Source organism: Lycorma delicatula, chromosome 1, assembly GCF_047948215.1.
Source record: "Lycorma delicatula isolate Av1 chromosome 1, ASM4794821v1, whole genome shotgun sequence".
NCBI classification, from domain to species: Eukaryota; Metazoa; Arthropoda; class Insecta; order Hemiptera; family Fulgoridae; genus Lycorma; species Lycorma delicatula.
The window spans coordinates 186,594,852-186,613,976 of NC_134455.1; the positions used below are offsets into that span (position 1 = coordinate 186,594,852).

The 19,125-nt window shown below is 30.6% G+C and overlaps 1 protein-coding gene across 1 annotated transcript in view; it reads right to left on the bottom strand.

Moving 5' to 3' along the window:
* Positions 1 to 1,240: 1,240 nt before the first annotated feature.
* Positions 1,241 to 19,125, bottom strand: part of LOC142318230 (putative methylsterol monooxygenase DDB_G0269788) — a 37,194-nt gene continuing 19,309 nt past the window's right edge. The window contains exons 5-6 of the mRNA XM_075354795.1: positions 9,908 to 10,080; positions 1,241 to 1,474 (exon numbers count right to left, since the gene is read on the bottom strand). Coding sequence (XP_075210910.1) covers positions 1,292 to 1,474; positions 9,908 to 10,080 — 356 coding nt within the window. The 3' untranslated portion in view covers positions 1,241 to 1,291. The remainder of the gene's footprint in view (positions 1,475 to 9,907; positions 10,081 to 19,125) is intronic.

A 19,125-nucleotide genomic window follows, 5' to 3' on the forward strand; every position in this document is an offset into this window, starting at 1 on the left:
TTGTTTGCAAGCAATTTGATTCTGTAATAAAAAATATAGGTTCCTATTAAAAAGAATTAAGTTAACAATGAAATGACCTTTATTTGACCTTATCAAGGACAACATAGGTTGTGAACGTATTTCCCCCGTGAAATGGAAAAACTTTATTAGAAAATTTTTTTTCCTAAAATGTGTAATTTTTTAGATATAGAAGTGTATATCTACATCACATGTGATATTACTACCTAATTTTCTTGAATTTCCATGCTAAATTTCTTCATACATCAGGATGACATCAGATCTTCTTCTCTATGTATTCTTTCATTACACTAAAATAAACAAATACAATTCTGATGACAAAAGAATGAAAAATACCTTCAAATCTTCTATCAAATACAAAATAAATTTTCTATTATTATTTTTTTTTTATTCTTTTTTAATCTGGAAAACTTTCAACATCAGAGCAGCTTCTACAAAATACAAAAATAGTCATCAAAACCACCACATTAGATGAAGTGTAAGTGTTGAATATGCACATTTAAATAAAAATATTGGTAAAATTTAGTTCCACCTCCTATTAAAGTTACTCAATAAGTAACTAAATTACGTATTAATACAGGTGAAAATTGAAAAAATAACAATAATAAATATTATTAAGTTCATTTTCATGCATCAACTAGAAATAATTCCAGGTAAAGGAGTATTTGCTTCGATAAATCCTGTAGTAAGAACTCTCTTCATATTTATGTAAGATAATTTCCCTTCATTATTTAACATCCTTTGTTTATTAATATAAAAGAGACAATAGCTCTATCTTTATTTTTTTTAATTTTTATTATTAAAATTTTGTACATTCTTCTAAATGTATTTTTAAGAGGAAGATGAAATGGATAAAATGATGGGCAAAAAATAGCTGATGGGCAAAGACTAAAGCTGATCTTGAATTCAGTACATTAACTGGCCAGCCTATGTTTTTGAAGATACTCATAAAAAGAGTCTACAGCAACCATATCTTCATAACAACACATAAAAGTTTGAAAAAAGAAAAAAGCAAACCACATAAATTGAGGTTTTTTAATATGCTTGTTCTGTAAAACTTATTAAATGGAAATATAAAAAATTGTACTAAAAAGATTTTTTTAAACTGCTCTATTAGTTTTTGATATCACATTACATTGTATGTATACAAAAAATTGCTTTCTAATGAGTAAATTACTTATTGTAATTCATTTTAAGAAAGGAATTTAGGTCAGTAATAAATTTAAGCTGTTATTTTAATTTTTTTTTTTTTAATACAAAAAACCATTTTTGCCTATATAAACTTGTCAGGCAGTACATAATTATCAATCTTTCTATGTGCTTTTGGATTTTCAGATTTACGTTCATTTTCTTCTACTTTAATTTCTTTTTCTGAAGCTTCAGAAAGAGGTTTTCCTTTACCATAGAAAATATCTTCATTATAAATTCTATCATTCTTTCGATAAGTACCATGTAACTGTAAGAAACAAGAAATATTAGTTTTATTGTAAATTATATATATATATATATATATATATATATATATATATATATATATTACATTATAATATATATAAAGGTAATTTATATATAACTTAAATGTAATTTATTTAAGTATATTTTCCTCTTGATTAGATAGAACTGATTATAATATCAAGACATATTTTACTTAAAAATATTATCTTTATTAATCTCTTGCATTAACCAATCAACTACACAAACTTATAAATTAAATACACTATGTTTCACTTAGAATTCTCTAAGCTTCTTCAGGTGACAATACACATCATAAAAAATTCTCTTACATACTGCTACTGAAAGTGTATAGCGTAGAGAATTGTAAGTGAAACGTAGTGTATTTAATTTATAAGTTTGTATAGTTGATTGGTTAACCCAAGAGATTAATAAAGATGATAATACTTTTAAGTAAAATATGTTTGATATTATTTATACATATATATATATATATTTTAAAATTAATAATAATTATAGTAAACTATAATAATACTTATAAACATTTGTATGATTACCATGCATTTCATTTATAAGGTGTATATATATTTTCATCTCAGAGAGATAACATTTATCATTCTTGTACATATTTTTATATTTCAGCATTTTCTATAATGCTGTCTAGAATTGCATTTACAAATAGTACAGTCTTTTATCAATATCTAAATGTACTAAATAAAATTTTCTTGAATAATTATGCACATATGTATAAATTATTTTGCAAATATAAAATGTCTGTAACTTTATACAACATTCTAAAAGCAAAAAAAAATAAAATCTATAATTAAAAAAAAACAAAAAAAGTTATCATTAAGCATATATGTAGTTAACAATTTATTTACTAAATTCATTCAATAATCTAATTAAACACAGACAGCTGCAGAGGCAAAACTGCTAGTAAGAGGGTTATGATACTTTCAGAACAGCTGTGATGATTTCTAATTACCTGTTTGGGCAAAATTGTTTTGTTTATGACCTCAAAATCTTATTTTATGAAGATGTTTTGCAACATAATTGATTAGCAGGCAGTGATCAGTTTTTTGCTTTCAAAAGGTGAAAAAATGGTTAACATTTTACCCTCATATTAACAAAGAAATAATATGGACAAGTTGTAAGAACTGTAGAAATTTTTACAACCATGCAGAAAATTAGATGGTCGAATTTCAGTGAATGACTGAACTTAGTGATTTGGATTGATTAAATGGCTTAATAGAAACTTTCAACTAGTTAAACCCATACGATATGGTCCATGTTATTTACACCTGAATAAACTGAATTTGGAATACTGTTACATTGTGCAGAGCTCTAAAAGTATGTCTGTATTGTGTCTAACTCTATCTATATTATGTGTGTAACAGTCAAATTAAAATTCATTCAAAAAAATATGCTGTATTTAAGAAGATACTTAGCATTCAAAGGCTTTTCAACAGATATTAAATAATACAATTTTTGCACCACTTACACATTTTCACTACAACATTTAGGTGTAGGAATGTTCACCTTAGAGCAGTGTTTCTCAACCTGTGGGGCACGCCTCCCAAAGGGACGTGATAACACTAAATGGAGGTGTGAGCATATCGAAAAGAAAATATTAATTAAATTTTTTTTTTTTTCTGAAAGGAAAGCAAAACAAAATACATTCTGACATAATAAATATTAAAATACACATTTACACTGATGTAATACTCTTATTAATAGGATTGTACCAGTAACTGCACAATGTATTTAATAATTAACTTATCTATACTAAATTAAAAACAAATTTAATAATTATTAACTCCCTTGGGCAAGTCTTCCATTGCAAAGCAAAGTTTTTCAAAGGAAGGTTTAATATTAGAGATAAATAATCTGAGTTCCTTTTCTATATTTAGTTGAGATCGAAACTTTGTCTTCAAAGCAGCCACCATATTAAATCAGGTTTCACAAACGTATGATGTTAAAAATGTAATAATATATGAAATGCTATTGTTTTCAGTGAAGAAAGCTCACCATCCACCCCTGCCCAGAATTCAGAGATTGATTTATTACTAAATTTTCTTTTGATTTCACCACTTGCCATGAAGTCTATGAAGATTTCTTCTTCCGCAGTTGAGAGCCCTTCATTAGTACTATGAAATGGATTCCTAACCCACTCATAACTTGCTACCAAGTTGTCATCAGCAAGAAAATATTTTTAAAATTCTTTGCCAGCACGGCTAACTGATTTTCAATGGTTACAAAAACAACTTTCACATTTGTTCTTCAGCCTTGTAAGTTTTTCTACTCTATGTTTTCCTCGTTTATAAAATCATTTAAGGTAGCAAATAATGCAAGTGCTGTTGCTTGAGTTCTATTGGTTTGCAGAAAAGTAATTCTTCAACTGCCGACATACCATCACAAAATCAAACATAGACAATGAAATTCCTCTTTATTGTTATCTGTTGCCTCATCAAACTGAACTGAAAACAATTAGTAACGAAAAGCTGATCCTGTACACCTTCAGTTATATCACCAATTCAACAGGCAACAGTATCATTTGATAAAGGCACAGACTGCAATTCTTTGGCAAAATTATCTCCAAACGTAGATTCTGCAATCTCTATTGCAGCTGGCAAACTAAGCTAACCTCTGATCTCTTTTCACAAACAGACACTGCATTGTATAAACGCAACCTCTGTTCTGTTATAAAGATTTTTTCAGTGCTATTTTTGAGCTGGTGGTTGAGTGTGTACCTTCCCCAGTTTCACAATCTTGCTGTCTGAGAACTGTTACAACAGTCTTGCGCCCATACTGTTTAGACGATTCATACCCTTTTTGCGGGGATTCAGAGGATTTGGCAAACAATTTGTTCAAGCACCCGCCTCATCGCAGCGAAAAGAGTGGCAACAACTCCTGGTCGCAAGTCCCTGTTACGAGCAAAGGGGCCTTTACCCTTAGTCCTGCTCATGCTCTTTTAGAGCGAGGGCTGTAATCTGTAACTGTATGTTGATCTTTGATTTCACACATTTGATTCAGTAGCAGCGAAGTGGTGCAAAGAGTGACAGGAGAATACAGAAGGTCTCCAGCTGCCAGATATGATTATATCACAGTGGAGCTCCTCGTCTGAGTGCTTCCAGTAGTCTTTGTTCCTCTAACTAGAATATGTAATAGGTTGCTCTTTGCCGGCCACTTTACGACATGTTGGAAGAATAGAAACTTTGTGTTGTTGTTCAAAGGTGGTGACAAAGATACTACTATTACTTCTTCTTACCGTCCACTAACGCTCTTGCCCGTGATTGGCAAGGTTTTTGAGAAGGTCCTATATTTGCGTATTAATGTTAGATTGGCCACTGATCATATGCTAATGGACAACCAATATGGTTTCCGACCAGGCAAGAACACTGAGGATGCCATACTAAAGTCCATGTAAATATGTATTAGGAATTTTCCTGGGCATATCCAGGGCATTTAATAATTTATGGTGGCCCTTTGCCCTGTTTCAGATGCAGAAGCGTAAATGTACACAAAATCAACTAGAAGTGCTCTCAAGTTATTTCAGCCATCGATCCGTTTCCCTGCGTGACGGCGGCTCAGATGTTCGTAAGACCTTAACTAAAGGATGACCTCAGAGCATTATTCTGAGTCACTTTCTTTGGATCATAGAATTCGATTCGATGTTTCATTTAAGGTTGCCATGTGGCTGTCATGTCGTCGCTTATGCTGACAACGCGCTGCTACTGATTGAAGGGGATTCGCGTAATGAGGTAGAGTTCCAAGCTGCTCGTGCTTGTGAGACACTCTGACTGTGGAGTCTCCAACATAAGATGATTTTCAGCCTACAGAAAACCACAATGATGTTGCTCAAGGGCCGGTTGGCTGCTACCCGACGAATTATTCATCGGATGGCTGGGTCTCCCTATTAGGTACGTTACGACTCAAAAATACCTGGGTGTTATCCTTGATGAGAATTTTCGGTTCAAGGAACATCTACAGTAAGTAGTAAAAACACCGCTGATGCCTTTTATGGAATTCGTAGTCATACATCCCTTTGGGGGTTGAATTACCGTACCATGCGTATCCTTTACAAAGGTGTCAGTGAAGCTATTATGATGTATGCTGTGCCTGTCTAGGCTCACCGCATGGCTTTTAGGTATTGTGCAGACATTTTGCTGAAGGCCCAGCGACTCCTCTTGCTGGCTGTTATAGGCGGTTATAGAACAGTCTCGCGGGAGGCAGTCTGTGTTATAGCCGGAATCAAACCAATAGACATCTTGACTACTGAGCATAGGGAATGCTACATTTCCTTGGTAAACAATCGGTTGACGTCAGAACGAAAGCAGGAGATTGAAAACCAGGGCGTTGCATCTTGGCAGGTCAGGTGCGATGAATGCCCCACAGATCAGTACACATATGGTATATTTCCTATAGTGGCTGATTTAGGTGCGATTAGATGGGTCTCTCCCAATCGGTATATCACACAGTTTATCTCCGGGCATTGTGCCTTTCGGGTGAGTTTGGCTAGTTTTCGTTTGGTGGATTCGAGTCAATGCCCGGATTGTGGAACATATGATACAATGGATCACGTCCTCTACTTCTGTCCCCAATACGAGGTGGAACGTTCATGAGCTGTTTGGGAACTTGAGAGAATACATTCCTTTCTGGATCTCCGTATTAACAGGATGATCTGCGAGAAGCGGTCTATAATGGCTGGTTTCAACGGTGGCATCCCGACCGAGGCCTGGCTAATGACTGTGAGATGTAATCAGTTAGAGGGTCTAAAGACAACCTCCCATAAAGCCCCTCAGGGCTTCGAACAGAGGGGGTGGTGTGACGGCCGGTAATGTCAGAAGGTGGGTATCTTCCCCCTACGGGGTTGGGATGGCAAAATAAGCTATTCACCAATGGTGTGAGCTTTTTACATGTGGCTATTTTATATCAAACTTTCTCAGAGACATGAAAAGCTTATTTATTTACAGACAAGATTTTTTTTTTAAATAATGTTTTACTTTCCATATGATTTTATTTTTCATTCGAAGAATTCTTGGGGTTTGTTAATGTACTCACTATGAAGCATTTCCAAATGTTGTTTAAGTTTATTAGGTCTCATGCTGTCTCCTGCCAAAAGTTTTGAGCAAATGACACAGTGGCCTTTCTTCTTCATTTATTTGAGTACTGGTAAACTCAAAATTTACATATTCTTGAGAATATTTTCTTGATTTTATTTTCATAACCATATTTTTCTGTGCACTTGATGCTACACTATCATCTAATGTTCACTTACGCACACTTAAAAATTTATCCATTATTCTGTATAAATCTGCCGTCATGAATATTTAATATCTTGAATTGCAATTAACACACAAATTACAACTTACACACTCACGATAGATTCGATAGCGATAGAAGGATCGACTCGACTGAGACTGGCTGGGATTGAACGAGGCGCAGTATTTATACACGTTTGCGCATACAGTTACACAGACATTCCAGAATATTCTAGACAAATTGAAACTTCTCGCGAAGCTGCGAGAATCTTCGATATGGTGGACGTAAGACAGAGAGCAATAGAGAGGCATCAATTCTGGTTTTGTCAATGCAGCGGATTGGTGTTGCCAAATATCAATAAATTTACTTATTCTTGGTAATTTGTAAGATTTTTAATTAAGGTTGTAGTGTAGCTTTAGTGTCAAAATATACAAAATACATTATTATTGTATACATTGTTATTCTATGACAGAGTGGGGCGCGATGAAAATTATGATTGAAAATTGGGTCGCAAATTTCCTGATTTTTATAGAAGACCAATAATATGGTTTATATTTATTTATTAACCTAGTGGATAAACCTTATTTGTTACCAATAAAATAAACATATTCACACAAGTATACATTATGTGAAAATACATTTAGATATCTTACATACTCGCATAGACTCACAGAAAGTAATTAAAAAATTTAAAATAATTAAACACAAAGTAATGGAAAAATAACTAAACACAAAGTTGGAACAAACTGAAAACAAAGTAGACCATCACACTAAACACAGTCACTAAACAAAAAAATGTCCTTTGAATATATAAACTAAACTGTATAATACTTTGTATAGGACAAGCAGGACCCAGTTTCTAATATAAAATGTACAACAAACATGTAAGAACACTGTATAATAATATAGAATCAAAATTTCCCAGCTTCCTGGTAAGTATATCACAGATATCACTTGTGCACATTATTTAGATCCATTTAGACATTAACCCTTAACTGGTCACACTTTTTTTATAACATTACTAGTTGTGATGCGTCATTATGACCCAAACATTTGTAAATTAAATTAATAATATATTATTCAAATTAAAATAAATGAACACTTATATTCAAAAAAGCAACCATTTTTTATTCAAATAAAAATAAGTATCTCCTTGTTTAAAACAAAATAATCAAAGAAAAACAGAAATTACAAAACCTTGTAAAAAATAAAGATCTTAATTTTAGTTGAACTTTGCTGAAGTAAAAATATAATTATTCCCGATTGATTATTGAAGACAAACTTACAACACATCTGTAAATATCTTTTCAACTAAAAATATTTGAACTGAGTCAAACATTTACAAATAAACAATGCATAATTTGCTTGTGTGTCAAATTGATGTCCTGAACAGTACATTTTTATATATTTTTTTCTTAAATTTATTATTTCAGAGTTAGAAATTCTTTATTTCCAACACTAACATTAATCAAAATCTTTACAAATAAAAGAAGTATGATTTTTAAAAATATGGTGCCCACATTTCACACAAACAATGTTATATTTATTGTCCTTTGTGCTCGGGCAGAGGTGGCAGCGTTTACGTTTCCTTCTAACTTCCACATCTTGCTCCTCTGGTTGTTGAACATCAACTACAGTAATGTCATGTTCTTCAAAATATATTTTTATTTTATTAAATTGTTTTTTTTGGTTTCCCAGAATACCTTTTTTCCCAGAAATTTTGACAAGTAAATTTTGTACTAAAATGTAGCCTAAATTTTTAAGAAAATCTCTCTCAATAGTGTAACACAATTGGTCGCATCAGGTCAAATAGCTTATTTTTGTTACTTATATTACACAAACTAAGGGAAGCTGGATACTGATTGATATTACGGATTACGATAGGAGATTTTTTGTTGTTTTAATTTTTATATCCATATTCTCAAGAAACACAAAATCAAAAAACTTTAATTTAATAAAACTTAAACATAAGCTAACACTCACTAGAATACAGAAATATATATTATTTGTAAAAGTTATGTTTACTAAGTTTTCTTACTATTTTTTTTTTGTTATTTCTTTTTTTTTACATAAGTATTTAAATATCAGAATAATATTATGCAACATATGAATGAAATATAACAATCAAATATTAACTTAATAACAACATAAATGATATATATCTCAGAAACTGCTGAAAAAAGTTATTAAAAGTTTATCTGGAAAAAGTTATGATGGGAGTACCAGAGAAACTTAGTTAACAAACTGAAAAAGGAACCAAAGATATCATTGCATTTGTTAAACAGTAAAGCATAAATGAAATATATTTTCATTCAACTTATATTAAATCTAAGTACATTTGCTTTACCTACATTTTTAATGGTATTTTTGGTTCAAATAAATGCAGATAGTGTTCTTCAGACAATTGAACCATAAGTTGTTGCACTAAGAAAATAAACAATAGTAACAGGTTCTACAAAAATCAAGTTCATTTATCTTTTTATTTGTAAGATTAATTTTTATATCCATGATATCCTGACTGAAATGAAACGACTAGCACTAGAAAGGGAATCTTGGAGAGCTGCATCAAACCAGTCAAATGACTGAAGACAAAAAAAAAAGAAGATATCCTGACCATGATAAGTAATTTTATTTTTTGTATTATCAGAATTCATAATACTCACAAAAAAGAGGATGAAAATTGTAATTACACTACCAATTCATAATCTATAATAAATTCAGCTTTGCAATGACAAAAAAAACTGCTTAAATAGAAAACTGAACAGTTAATGAAAATATAGATTCACTCAAAAGAAGCAGAATTATTGAAAATTCTAACATTTAATAGTTTCTTTTTTTTTGAGGGACTGTCGTCTCTTCTACAAATTTATAATTTTCTTTACTGTAGGTTAATGAAATCAACAATGAATCATTAAATCATTTTAACATAAAATTAAATACAGTAACATTCATAAAAGTGAGAATCATACTTGGCTTTCATTCAATTATTTACAGATTTCATTTCTACTGACTGGAAATTTTTTCTTAATATCACCACCAAACAAAAAAATTTATATCAGAATAACTAGATTCTGCCTAATGTGTTATAAACAAGTAATTTTATAAACGTTACTAATTAATATTCCCTATTATTTATCCTATTTACATAACTAAGTATTTTTGAAATTATCCTTACTTTATCCCAGAAATAACAGTTGAAACTAAAGTTGACATGAAAATATTGATGATGGTTATCATGGAATATTGTATCTGGTCTCCATGGTTGCCACCATGGTGCTTTAAAATCAATCCCAGAATGATCTATGATGCCGTTGAAATATGTATAAAAAGCAATTGAATAAAATGGGACTGTAAAAATAAAAAGAAACCAGAATAGATTATGTTTTATTACAACAAAATATTTTTACATTTATATTTTTTTAAGTCTATTCTTGTTTAACATTCCCTCAAATATCATGAAGCATATTATCATAAATAATTCTAATCACAAAAAAATTAGTTGGTTAATATTTATAATAATCACAACAGAAAACTGAAAACCTAAAATTCAGGATTACTTGAAGACAGTTGCTTAGGATTTATTATGTAATAAAAGTACATATTTTTCCAAATACATATTAATTTTTTTTTTAGCACATTCAAAATAAATAATTGTAACACCTTTACCACTACTGATAATTCTCAATCATTTTATGACTTTTTAATGGATTTTGTATATTTAAGAATTAAATGATAAGTTAACAACTTTAAGATTATGGTGGCTCTAGCTTATCTTGTTATTGATGAGGGGGAATAAAAGTTACGTACGCCCCAGAAAGGGTAGTATCGGACACGGCAGGTTCTGCTAGATTTTATTAAAAGAGCATACGTGTTTCTGCACCCTACTGACTAAACCTAACCACCTCACCAACTCCCCCACCTCAGGGCCTGACCCACAATAAAGCATTACTCAGCCCAGGGAGTTCCTTTAAGATCGGGGGATCAGGAGTCCCCCATGCTTCATCACCATCCTCCATCCATGCAAGCGTGGACAAAGGACAGCTCCACAGGAGACTGTCCATCCCCCCCTCAATCTCTGGTCTCTCAGTACCTAGCTACTGGTACTAGCTACCATTACAAAAGTATTTTGCATTATTTCCACATTCATAGTTCCATACAGGAATATCAACAGCCATCTAATAAATTGAACTCTTATGACCAATATCAATTTGAGCTTTTCCATAAACAGATAAAATGTTCTATTATTGAAAAGAAAAGCATTTCTATTAGTTTCATTTATTTAGCTCAGCATTTTATCAGGTCTAGGTCAAAAGTGTAGTCACCAGAATATATTTTTATAAATTTAATAACTTACATTGTACACAAATACGTTATTGTTTTTATTTTTAATTTCATTTGTTTATTTATTAATCTTTTCCCAGGGGTAATTAAATTATAAAAATTTCAGCAAAAGTGAGAGTCAAATGGAAAAATTTTATCATACTAAAACTCTATGATCACTTTTTATATAATTTTATGAATGTTGCCAATAAATTTTGCTTTGTCTATATAAAATATTTTAATTAAAAATGGGTTACCATTCCGTTACCTGTTCAGGTTCTTCAACCAATCTTTATGTGCACTCACCAAAAAAGAAAAGAGATTATCTGATCCATAAGGTGCCTTTTACTGAAATTCTTAGGACGTTAATTAACAGACAGAATTAGTGATTTCTTACAGTTTTTGACCCGAAAAATCAAATAAATAGGTTCCAGAACTGTATCTGCAGTAGTTTTTGGGAAATCTGTGGTGAAAACCAACAAATTGGGGTAAAAAACCCTGTTTTTTATGCTTGATATTCAATAATTTGTAAAATGTGTAATAAACGTTTTTTTTTCTTCAGTCATTTGACTAGTTTGATGCAGCTCTCCAAGATCCCCTATCTAGTGCCAGACATTTCATTTTGGGATATCCTCTACATCCAACATCCCTAACAATTTGTTTTATATATTCCAAATGTTGCTTGTCTGTGCAATTCTTCCTATCTACCTGTCCTTCCAATAACAAAGTGACTATTCCAGGATGCCTTAATATGTAGCCTGTAAGACTGTCTCTTCTTTTAATTATATTTTTCCAAATGCATCTTTCTACATCAATTTGCTACAACACTCCTTCCTTTGTCATTTTATCTACTGATCTGATTTTTAATATTCACCTATAGCACCACATTTCAAATCTAATCTTTTCTTCTCAGCTACTCCGATCATCTAAGTTTCATTTTCATATAAAGCTATGCTCCAAACCTATACTTTCAAAAATCTTTTCCTGATGTTTAAATTAATTTTTGCTGAAAGCAAATTATATTTCTGACTGAAAGCTTGTATTGCATATGCTATTAGCATTTTATATCGCTCCTGCTTTGTCCATTTTTAGTAATTCTACTTCCCAAATAACAGAATTCTTTTACCTCCATAATGTTTTCTCCTCTTATTTTTATATTCAGTAGCCCATTTACAATATTTCTACTAAATTTCATTACTTTTGTTTTGTTCTTTTTATTTTCATGCGGTAGTTTTTGCATAGGACTTCAACCATGCCATTTATTGTTTCTTCTAAATCTTTTTTACTCTCAGCAAGAATTACTATATCATCAACAAATTGTAGCATCTTTATCTTATCACCTTGCACTGTTACTCCAAATCTAAATTTCTTTAACATCATTAACTGTTAGTTTTATGTAAAGATTAAAAAGTAACATGGATAGGGAACATCCTTGATGGACTTCCTGTCTTATTAAGGCTTCTTTCTTATGTTCTTTGATTATTACTGTTGCCGTTTTGTTCCTGTAAATATTAAAAATTGTTCTTCTACATCTATACTTGAGCCCAAAATTTTTTAACTTGCTGAACATTTTATTCCAGTCTGTGTTATCAAATGCCTTTTCTAAGTCTATAAATGCTATGTTGGTTTGTTTTTCTTTATTCTTCTTTTGACTATGCTATTAATTTGAATGCTAAAATTGCTTCCTTGTCACTATACTTTTCCTGAAACCAAACTGGTCTTCTCGTAACATTTCTTCCACTCACCTCTCAATTCTTCTGCACAGAATTGTAGTTATGATTTTTGATGCACAAGTAGTTAAGCTAATTATTCTGTATTCTTCACATTTATCTGCTCCTGTTTTCTTTGGTATCATGACAATAAAGCTCTTTTTATTGATGGAATTTCCCCTTTTTTATAAGTATTACACACCAGTTTGTATAATCTATCTATTGCTTCCTCACCTGCACTGCGCAGTAAATCTGCAGGTATCCCGTCTATCCCAGGAGTCTTTCTGCCATTCAAATTTTCTAATGCTCTATTAAATTTAGATCTCAGTATTGTATCTCTCTTTTCATTGTCTTCGATTTCCTCTTCTTCCTCTGTAACACCAGTTTCTAATTCATTTCCTTCGTATAACTCTTCAATATATTCCACCCACCTATCGACCTTTTTTTTCCTATTATAAATCAGTATACCATTTTTATTTAACAGATAATTAGATTTTAATTTATGTATCACAAAATGAAACTTTACTTTCCTACATACTCCATCTATTTTACCAATGATTATTTCTCTTTCCACTTCTGAACACTTTTCTTTAATCCACTAATTCACACAATTTCACTAATCTGCACTTTCACTAATTTGCACTTCCTGTTTATAGTATTTCTTAATTGTCGATAGTTCCTTTTACCTTCTTCATCACAAGCATTCTTATACTTTCTACATTCATCCATCAGCTGCAATATATCCTCTGATAGCCAAGGTTTTCTACCAATTCTCTCTGTTCCATCTAAGTTCACTTCCGCTAATTTAAGAATTTCCTTTTTAATATTCTCCCATTCTTCTTCTATATTTTCTACCTTACCTTTTTTACTCAGACCTCTTGTGATGTCCTCCTCAAATATCTTCTTTACCCCTCTTCCTTAAGCTTCTCTAAATTCCACCAATTCATCTGACACCTTTTCTTCAGGTTTTTAAACCCCAATCTACATTTTATTATCACTAAATTATAGTCACTCTCAATGACTGCTCAAGATAACCTTTGCAGTTGACGAGTTGATTTCTAAATCTTTGTCTTTGTTTAATCTGGATATAATCTTACTGATACCTTGCAGTATCACCAGGTTTTTTCCATGTGTATATTTTTCTATTAATGAGTTTTAAACTGGGTGTTGGTAATTATGAAATTACACTTTGTGCAAAACTCAAAAGTCAATCCCTTCTTTCATTCCTTTTGTCCAGCCTGTATTCTTCCACAATATTTCCTTCCTTGCATCTTCCGATACTTGATCCAATTTCCAATTATTATTAGATTTTCATCCCTTTTTATGTGCTTAATTGCTTCGTCAATTTCTTCGTATCCACACTCTACCTCATCATCATCATGGGCACTTCTAGGCATGCAGACATTAACAATCGTTGTCGGCTTAGGTTTTGATTTTATCCTTATTACAAATGATTCTATTGCTAAGCTTTTTGAAATATTCTACTCTCTTCCCTATCTTCTTATTCATTACAAAACCTACTCTTGCTTGTTAATTATTATAAAATAAAACCTACTCTAATGCTGAGTTAATTATTCTAAAATCATCTGACCATAAGTCATTTTCTTCTTCCCACCAAGCCTTACTAATTCCTGTTACATCTACATAAAAACCTACCCATTTCCCTCTTTAAATTTTCTAACATATCAACCTTTTTTACACTTTTAACATTCCACACTCCGACTCGTAGAGTATTATTTTTTTAATTTTCTGGTAACCACTTCCTTAATAGTCCCCACCAAGAGATTCAAATGGGGGACTAGTTTACCTCCGGAATATTTTACCAGGGAAGGCTTGTTACATCTCCGGAATCTTTGTTACATGAAAATGCAGAGAGCTATATTTTTTTAGAAAAAAAACCAACTGTAGTTTTCCATTGTTTTCAGCTACACTATACTCAGAAGAAGATTGAGTGATGTTGATATGGCCATTTAATTCCTCTTGACCTATGCCCTTAACAACTACTAAAAGAGCTGCTCCCTCTTTCAGGAATCATTTCTTAGTCTGGCTCTCAACAGATACCTCTCCGATATCTTCGGTTCAGCTACTCTGAAGTTTCAGCTCAGTCCAGCTTGAAGTTTCATTATCACTGAGCACTCAAGCCTCCTCACCATCGGCAAGGTCTTGTGATTCATAGAGGGAGATAATAAACACACATCATTTTTAAACACTTGTAGAGAATTTAATTCTGAACAGATAAGTTGAATAAAACAGAAAGGTTAGAAAATTTTGAATTTTATTTGGAAATAGTACACTAGACCAAAGTGCATTATACAGTTTACAATAAGCTGCCATTTTCAACACATTTCTTGACACTCTTCTGTACTGCCTTTGAGCTATTTTTAGTTTACCAGCATTGTCCAGTTGCCCAGCTAGATTCATAATACTGAAAATTAATTCCTCATGAGAAAGTATTTTTGTTTTGTATACAATATTTTTCATCCATCCCCAATGCAAAAATCTAAAGGTGTTAGATCAGGCTGTCTTGGAAACCAGGAACGTAGATCTCCATGAATGATCAGATCCATTTCTCAGGGAAATGATGATTTAAATGAGTGGAAACAGCTCAAGAGAAGTGGGGAGAGGCAAGTCATCCTACTGAAAGTATATTTGCGTCTCAGCGCTACAAGACATCAAGCAGCTTTGGTTCTTCTAAAAGAATGTGCAAGTATACCTCAGCATTTAAGTGCTAATATAGTACTGCGCATTGTTGATCAGTTGTTATTTTACGGCCAACTTTGAAATAATAATTTCTCAAACAATTACTGTACTGTATTACTGTCATTAATAAAAAAATTATGTAAGTAATTTTTATTTATTTTATTTTCCAATCGATGTGTAATTTTCAGTTATTTTTTTAGATTTTTTAACAGTAAATTTTGTTTTTACAAATTTTTTACATCACCAAAAAATTATTTGGTTTTTGTTTACATAAAATAAGAACTTTTCTAACAAATATAGTGATGTAATGTTTCTAAATAAAATTTGAATTTTTCTAACTTTTCTTTGTTTTATTCAACATATATTATAAAATTTTGTTCTTGTTTTGATTTTTCAGGTCAAAAAGCAGATGCAATCACTAACTTTGCTCCTTAATTAACGTCCTAAGAGGTAGGTAAAAACTGAACTAAACTTTTCACTATCCCTAACTTGCAAACAAACCGTTTTAGGACACATGTTTCTATGAACTTTTTCAATTAATTTCATGAGTGCAATAAGTTATGAAAGTCCCAGGAGAACTTTGTGATACACTTTGTATATACTCACAATTTCCTCTACAGCAGCATGATGAAGTTAACAATAAATCATAAAACTATATTAAAAAAAAACAAAATTAAACACAATAACATATAGGCATCACAACAAATCTTAATGCTTGGTGCCACAACAGCGACAGCCACAATTCAAATCTTTCTATTATCTTTTTAGTACAACATTTGCTTCCTTACCCAACAATGAATGGACCTTCATAAAATGAATTGTGATATTAATATTGAATCACAGAACACAATCTTTTTGAAATGTTAATCACCTCAACATATAGCTAATATTTTGAACATTATTACATTTTTAAAGTTAATTTAATTTAATTACATATATATATATATATATATATATATATATATATATATATATGTTACGTCAAATTTTATTGGTTACTAAAAAACTTTTAATTAATAGACCTACCCAACAATTTTCAGCAAAAAAATGTTTTATAATGAATTTTTCAAAATGGTAAACGTGACAAGAATTACAAAAATGTTTATGTGAAGCTGATAATTGTACAATAGTAAGCCTACAAATAAAATAGCTTAATATGCAAATCAAAATTACCTACAATGTAATTACCTTCTGTTGGCCCATTTTATTTTAAAACAGATATTCACATTTTTTAATGTGAATCAGGTGTTTATTCTCTTTTTCTGATTTCAGAAATCGATCTCCTTTTTCACAAACTCATACACACAATTTATTATTTCCCAGCCCAGCCAAACTATTTCTTTGTTTTTTACGGCAGACTTAAGGTCACTCAAAATTATAAAACACTAAAAATACACAACTGATTATAAAATGGAATTACTTTTCTCAATTAAAACTCAAATAAAAAGAAATGAATTTGCACAAATTCTGTTACAGGATCAACAAATACAGGACAACTAGTTAATTGCAATTGAAAAACAAGACATATGCTTATAGGTAATTATTTCTTTTTATACTGGTCGGGATGTATTTGAAAACTATGAGCACATAAAACAAACAATATATCTATATTGTTTTTTAATATGATTCTGAGAAAGGTTCTAATTTAGTGAGTTATAATACTTGGCTTGTACGTGTTTATTTTATGATAAATATAATTACGATAGACGATAGACTACATTTATATAACTCAGATAATTATAATGTTAGTTAATTTATCATTTAGCATTTGTCTGCTGACATAATTATAATCCTTGTTGAGGCCCATTTTTATAACATTTAAAAATAGACAATAACATTTTTTTTATGGTAAAATATTTAATCATATAAATTATAAACAGCAGAATTAGAAAATATTTAAAAGTAATCCATTATACCATCCAGTAACGTAAAAAAATAAGTTGTATTTTCTAGAAAGCAGTTTGCTTCTGCACATGAAAACTAAACTGAATGTTTTCAGTTTGAATAGCAGGCACCAAACTAGCTGTCGTAATCCAAGCTTCTAGATTCAATGAGGTAGCTATATATAAAAGTGGTAAAAATCATACTGGCCTTTCATTGAATTTTTTACCAGTTTCATTTCCACTGAGTACCTGGAATTTCTTTCTTAATTTCACCACCAAATGAAAAAAATTATCTCAAAATAACTAGATATTGCCTAACGTGATATAAAGAAATAGTTTTATAGATGTTACTATTCTAATAGTCCATTACATAGGTCAAAACTATGATTAAAAAACTGGATCCCACAGATCACCACAGTTAAAAAAAAAAAAAAAAAATTGGCTGTAGGTTCTCTCAGTAATGATGTCATATTGTTTTAATAATAGCAAATAAGCAAAGCAGTCTACCCATCTAAATTCAATTTTTTTTTAATTAGCTTTAATAATTAAAGCATTTGGTATTAAGGTTAAAATTTTTCAAAAATATTTACTTTTTTTATTAATGTTATCTTTATATCATCTCTATTAATAAAGATACTTGAATATCAGATTTTTTGCAGCACGAAACAAAGAATGTACAAAATGATGATCCTAACAACTAAGCTTGATCCTATGTTGCTTTACAAATTTCAACCAGACTTTTCACATCTTAAAACACAGCAATGTTTGTTCAATAGCAAGAGACAAAGCTTGACAAAGAAATGTAATTTTGTGAACATACATGATTTTTTTCCAGTTTTTTCAATGAATTATTCTGTAATATTTGTGTTTAATTATATACATTTGCTTCTCATATTATCATTCCATTCTTGATGACAAAATGTATTGCATAATCCAGTTTTGCCCAAAGATTGATATTTAAAAAATGAAAGAATATGTACAATTCTGTCACAATGAAGAAATTATACAAAAAGGTGTAAGAGTTTTTTTTGTTTAACTGCTATCAAATAATAGTAATTATTTTATCAAAAATTTACTCCAGAAGGTAAAAAAATATAAATAATAATACCAAAAAAGACTCTCCCATGTTGCCATTTACTGCAAAAGTCAGACATGTAGAAAATAAATAACAAAAACTTGATCATGATAATGCCCTCAACCATTCCTTGCCTGTAGCCCAAAACTTTATAACTAAAATGGAATTTTATTGATTCATTAAGCACCTTACTCTTTAGATATATCTCCCTCTAAGGTCTGTCCTCAAACTAAAATTGTTGGTCAAATGAAGATGATTTCAGGACTGAGAGGGCATTTATTAAAAACACATCAGCCTTAGAATGCTATTAATAAAACAACACTTTCAGAAATTTTTTAACAATGGAAAAGCACTAGTCAAAATATATCAATCAAAGAAGCATAACATGAAAAAGAAAACATCTGGAAGGCCAAATATGGGAATATATATATATATATACTTTCTAATATCTTAAGTTTATATACATTTTGAATAGATTTTATATTCGTTCTATGTTCACCTTAAAAATTATTTAAAAAAAAAAACAATATTTGTAAAAACAAACTATTTGTAAGGTAAAAATCGTTGTTTTGAATAAAACAGGATTTTTTTTGCCCATTACTTTTTCCATTAATCTAATACAGTTAAGCAATGAAATAATTAAGCAACCTCTCGCATGAACAATGATGTATCATTATTTTTTTATTTAATATAAGTCTTTTAATAA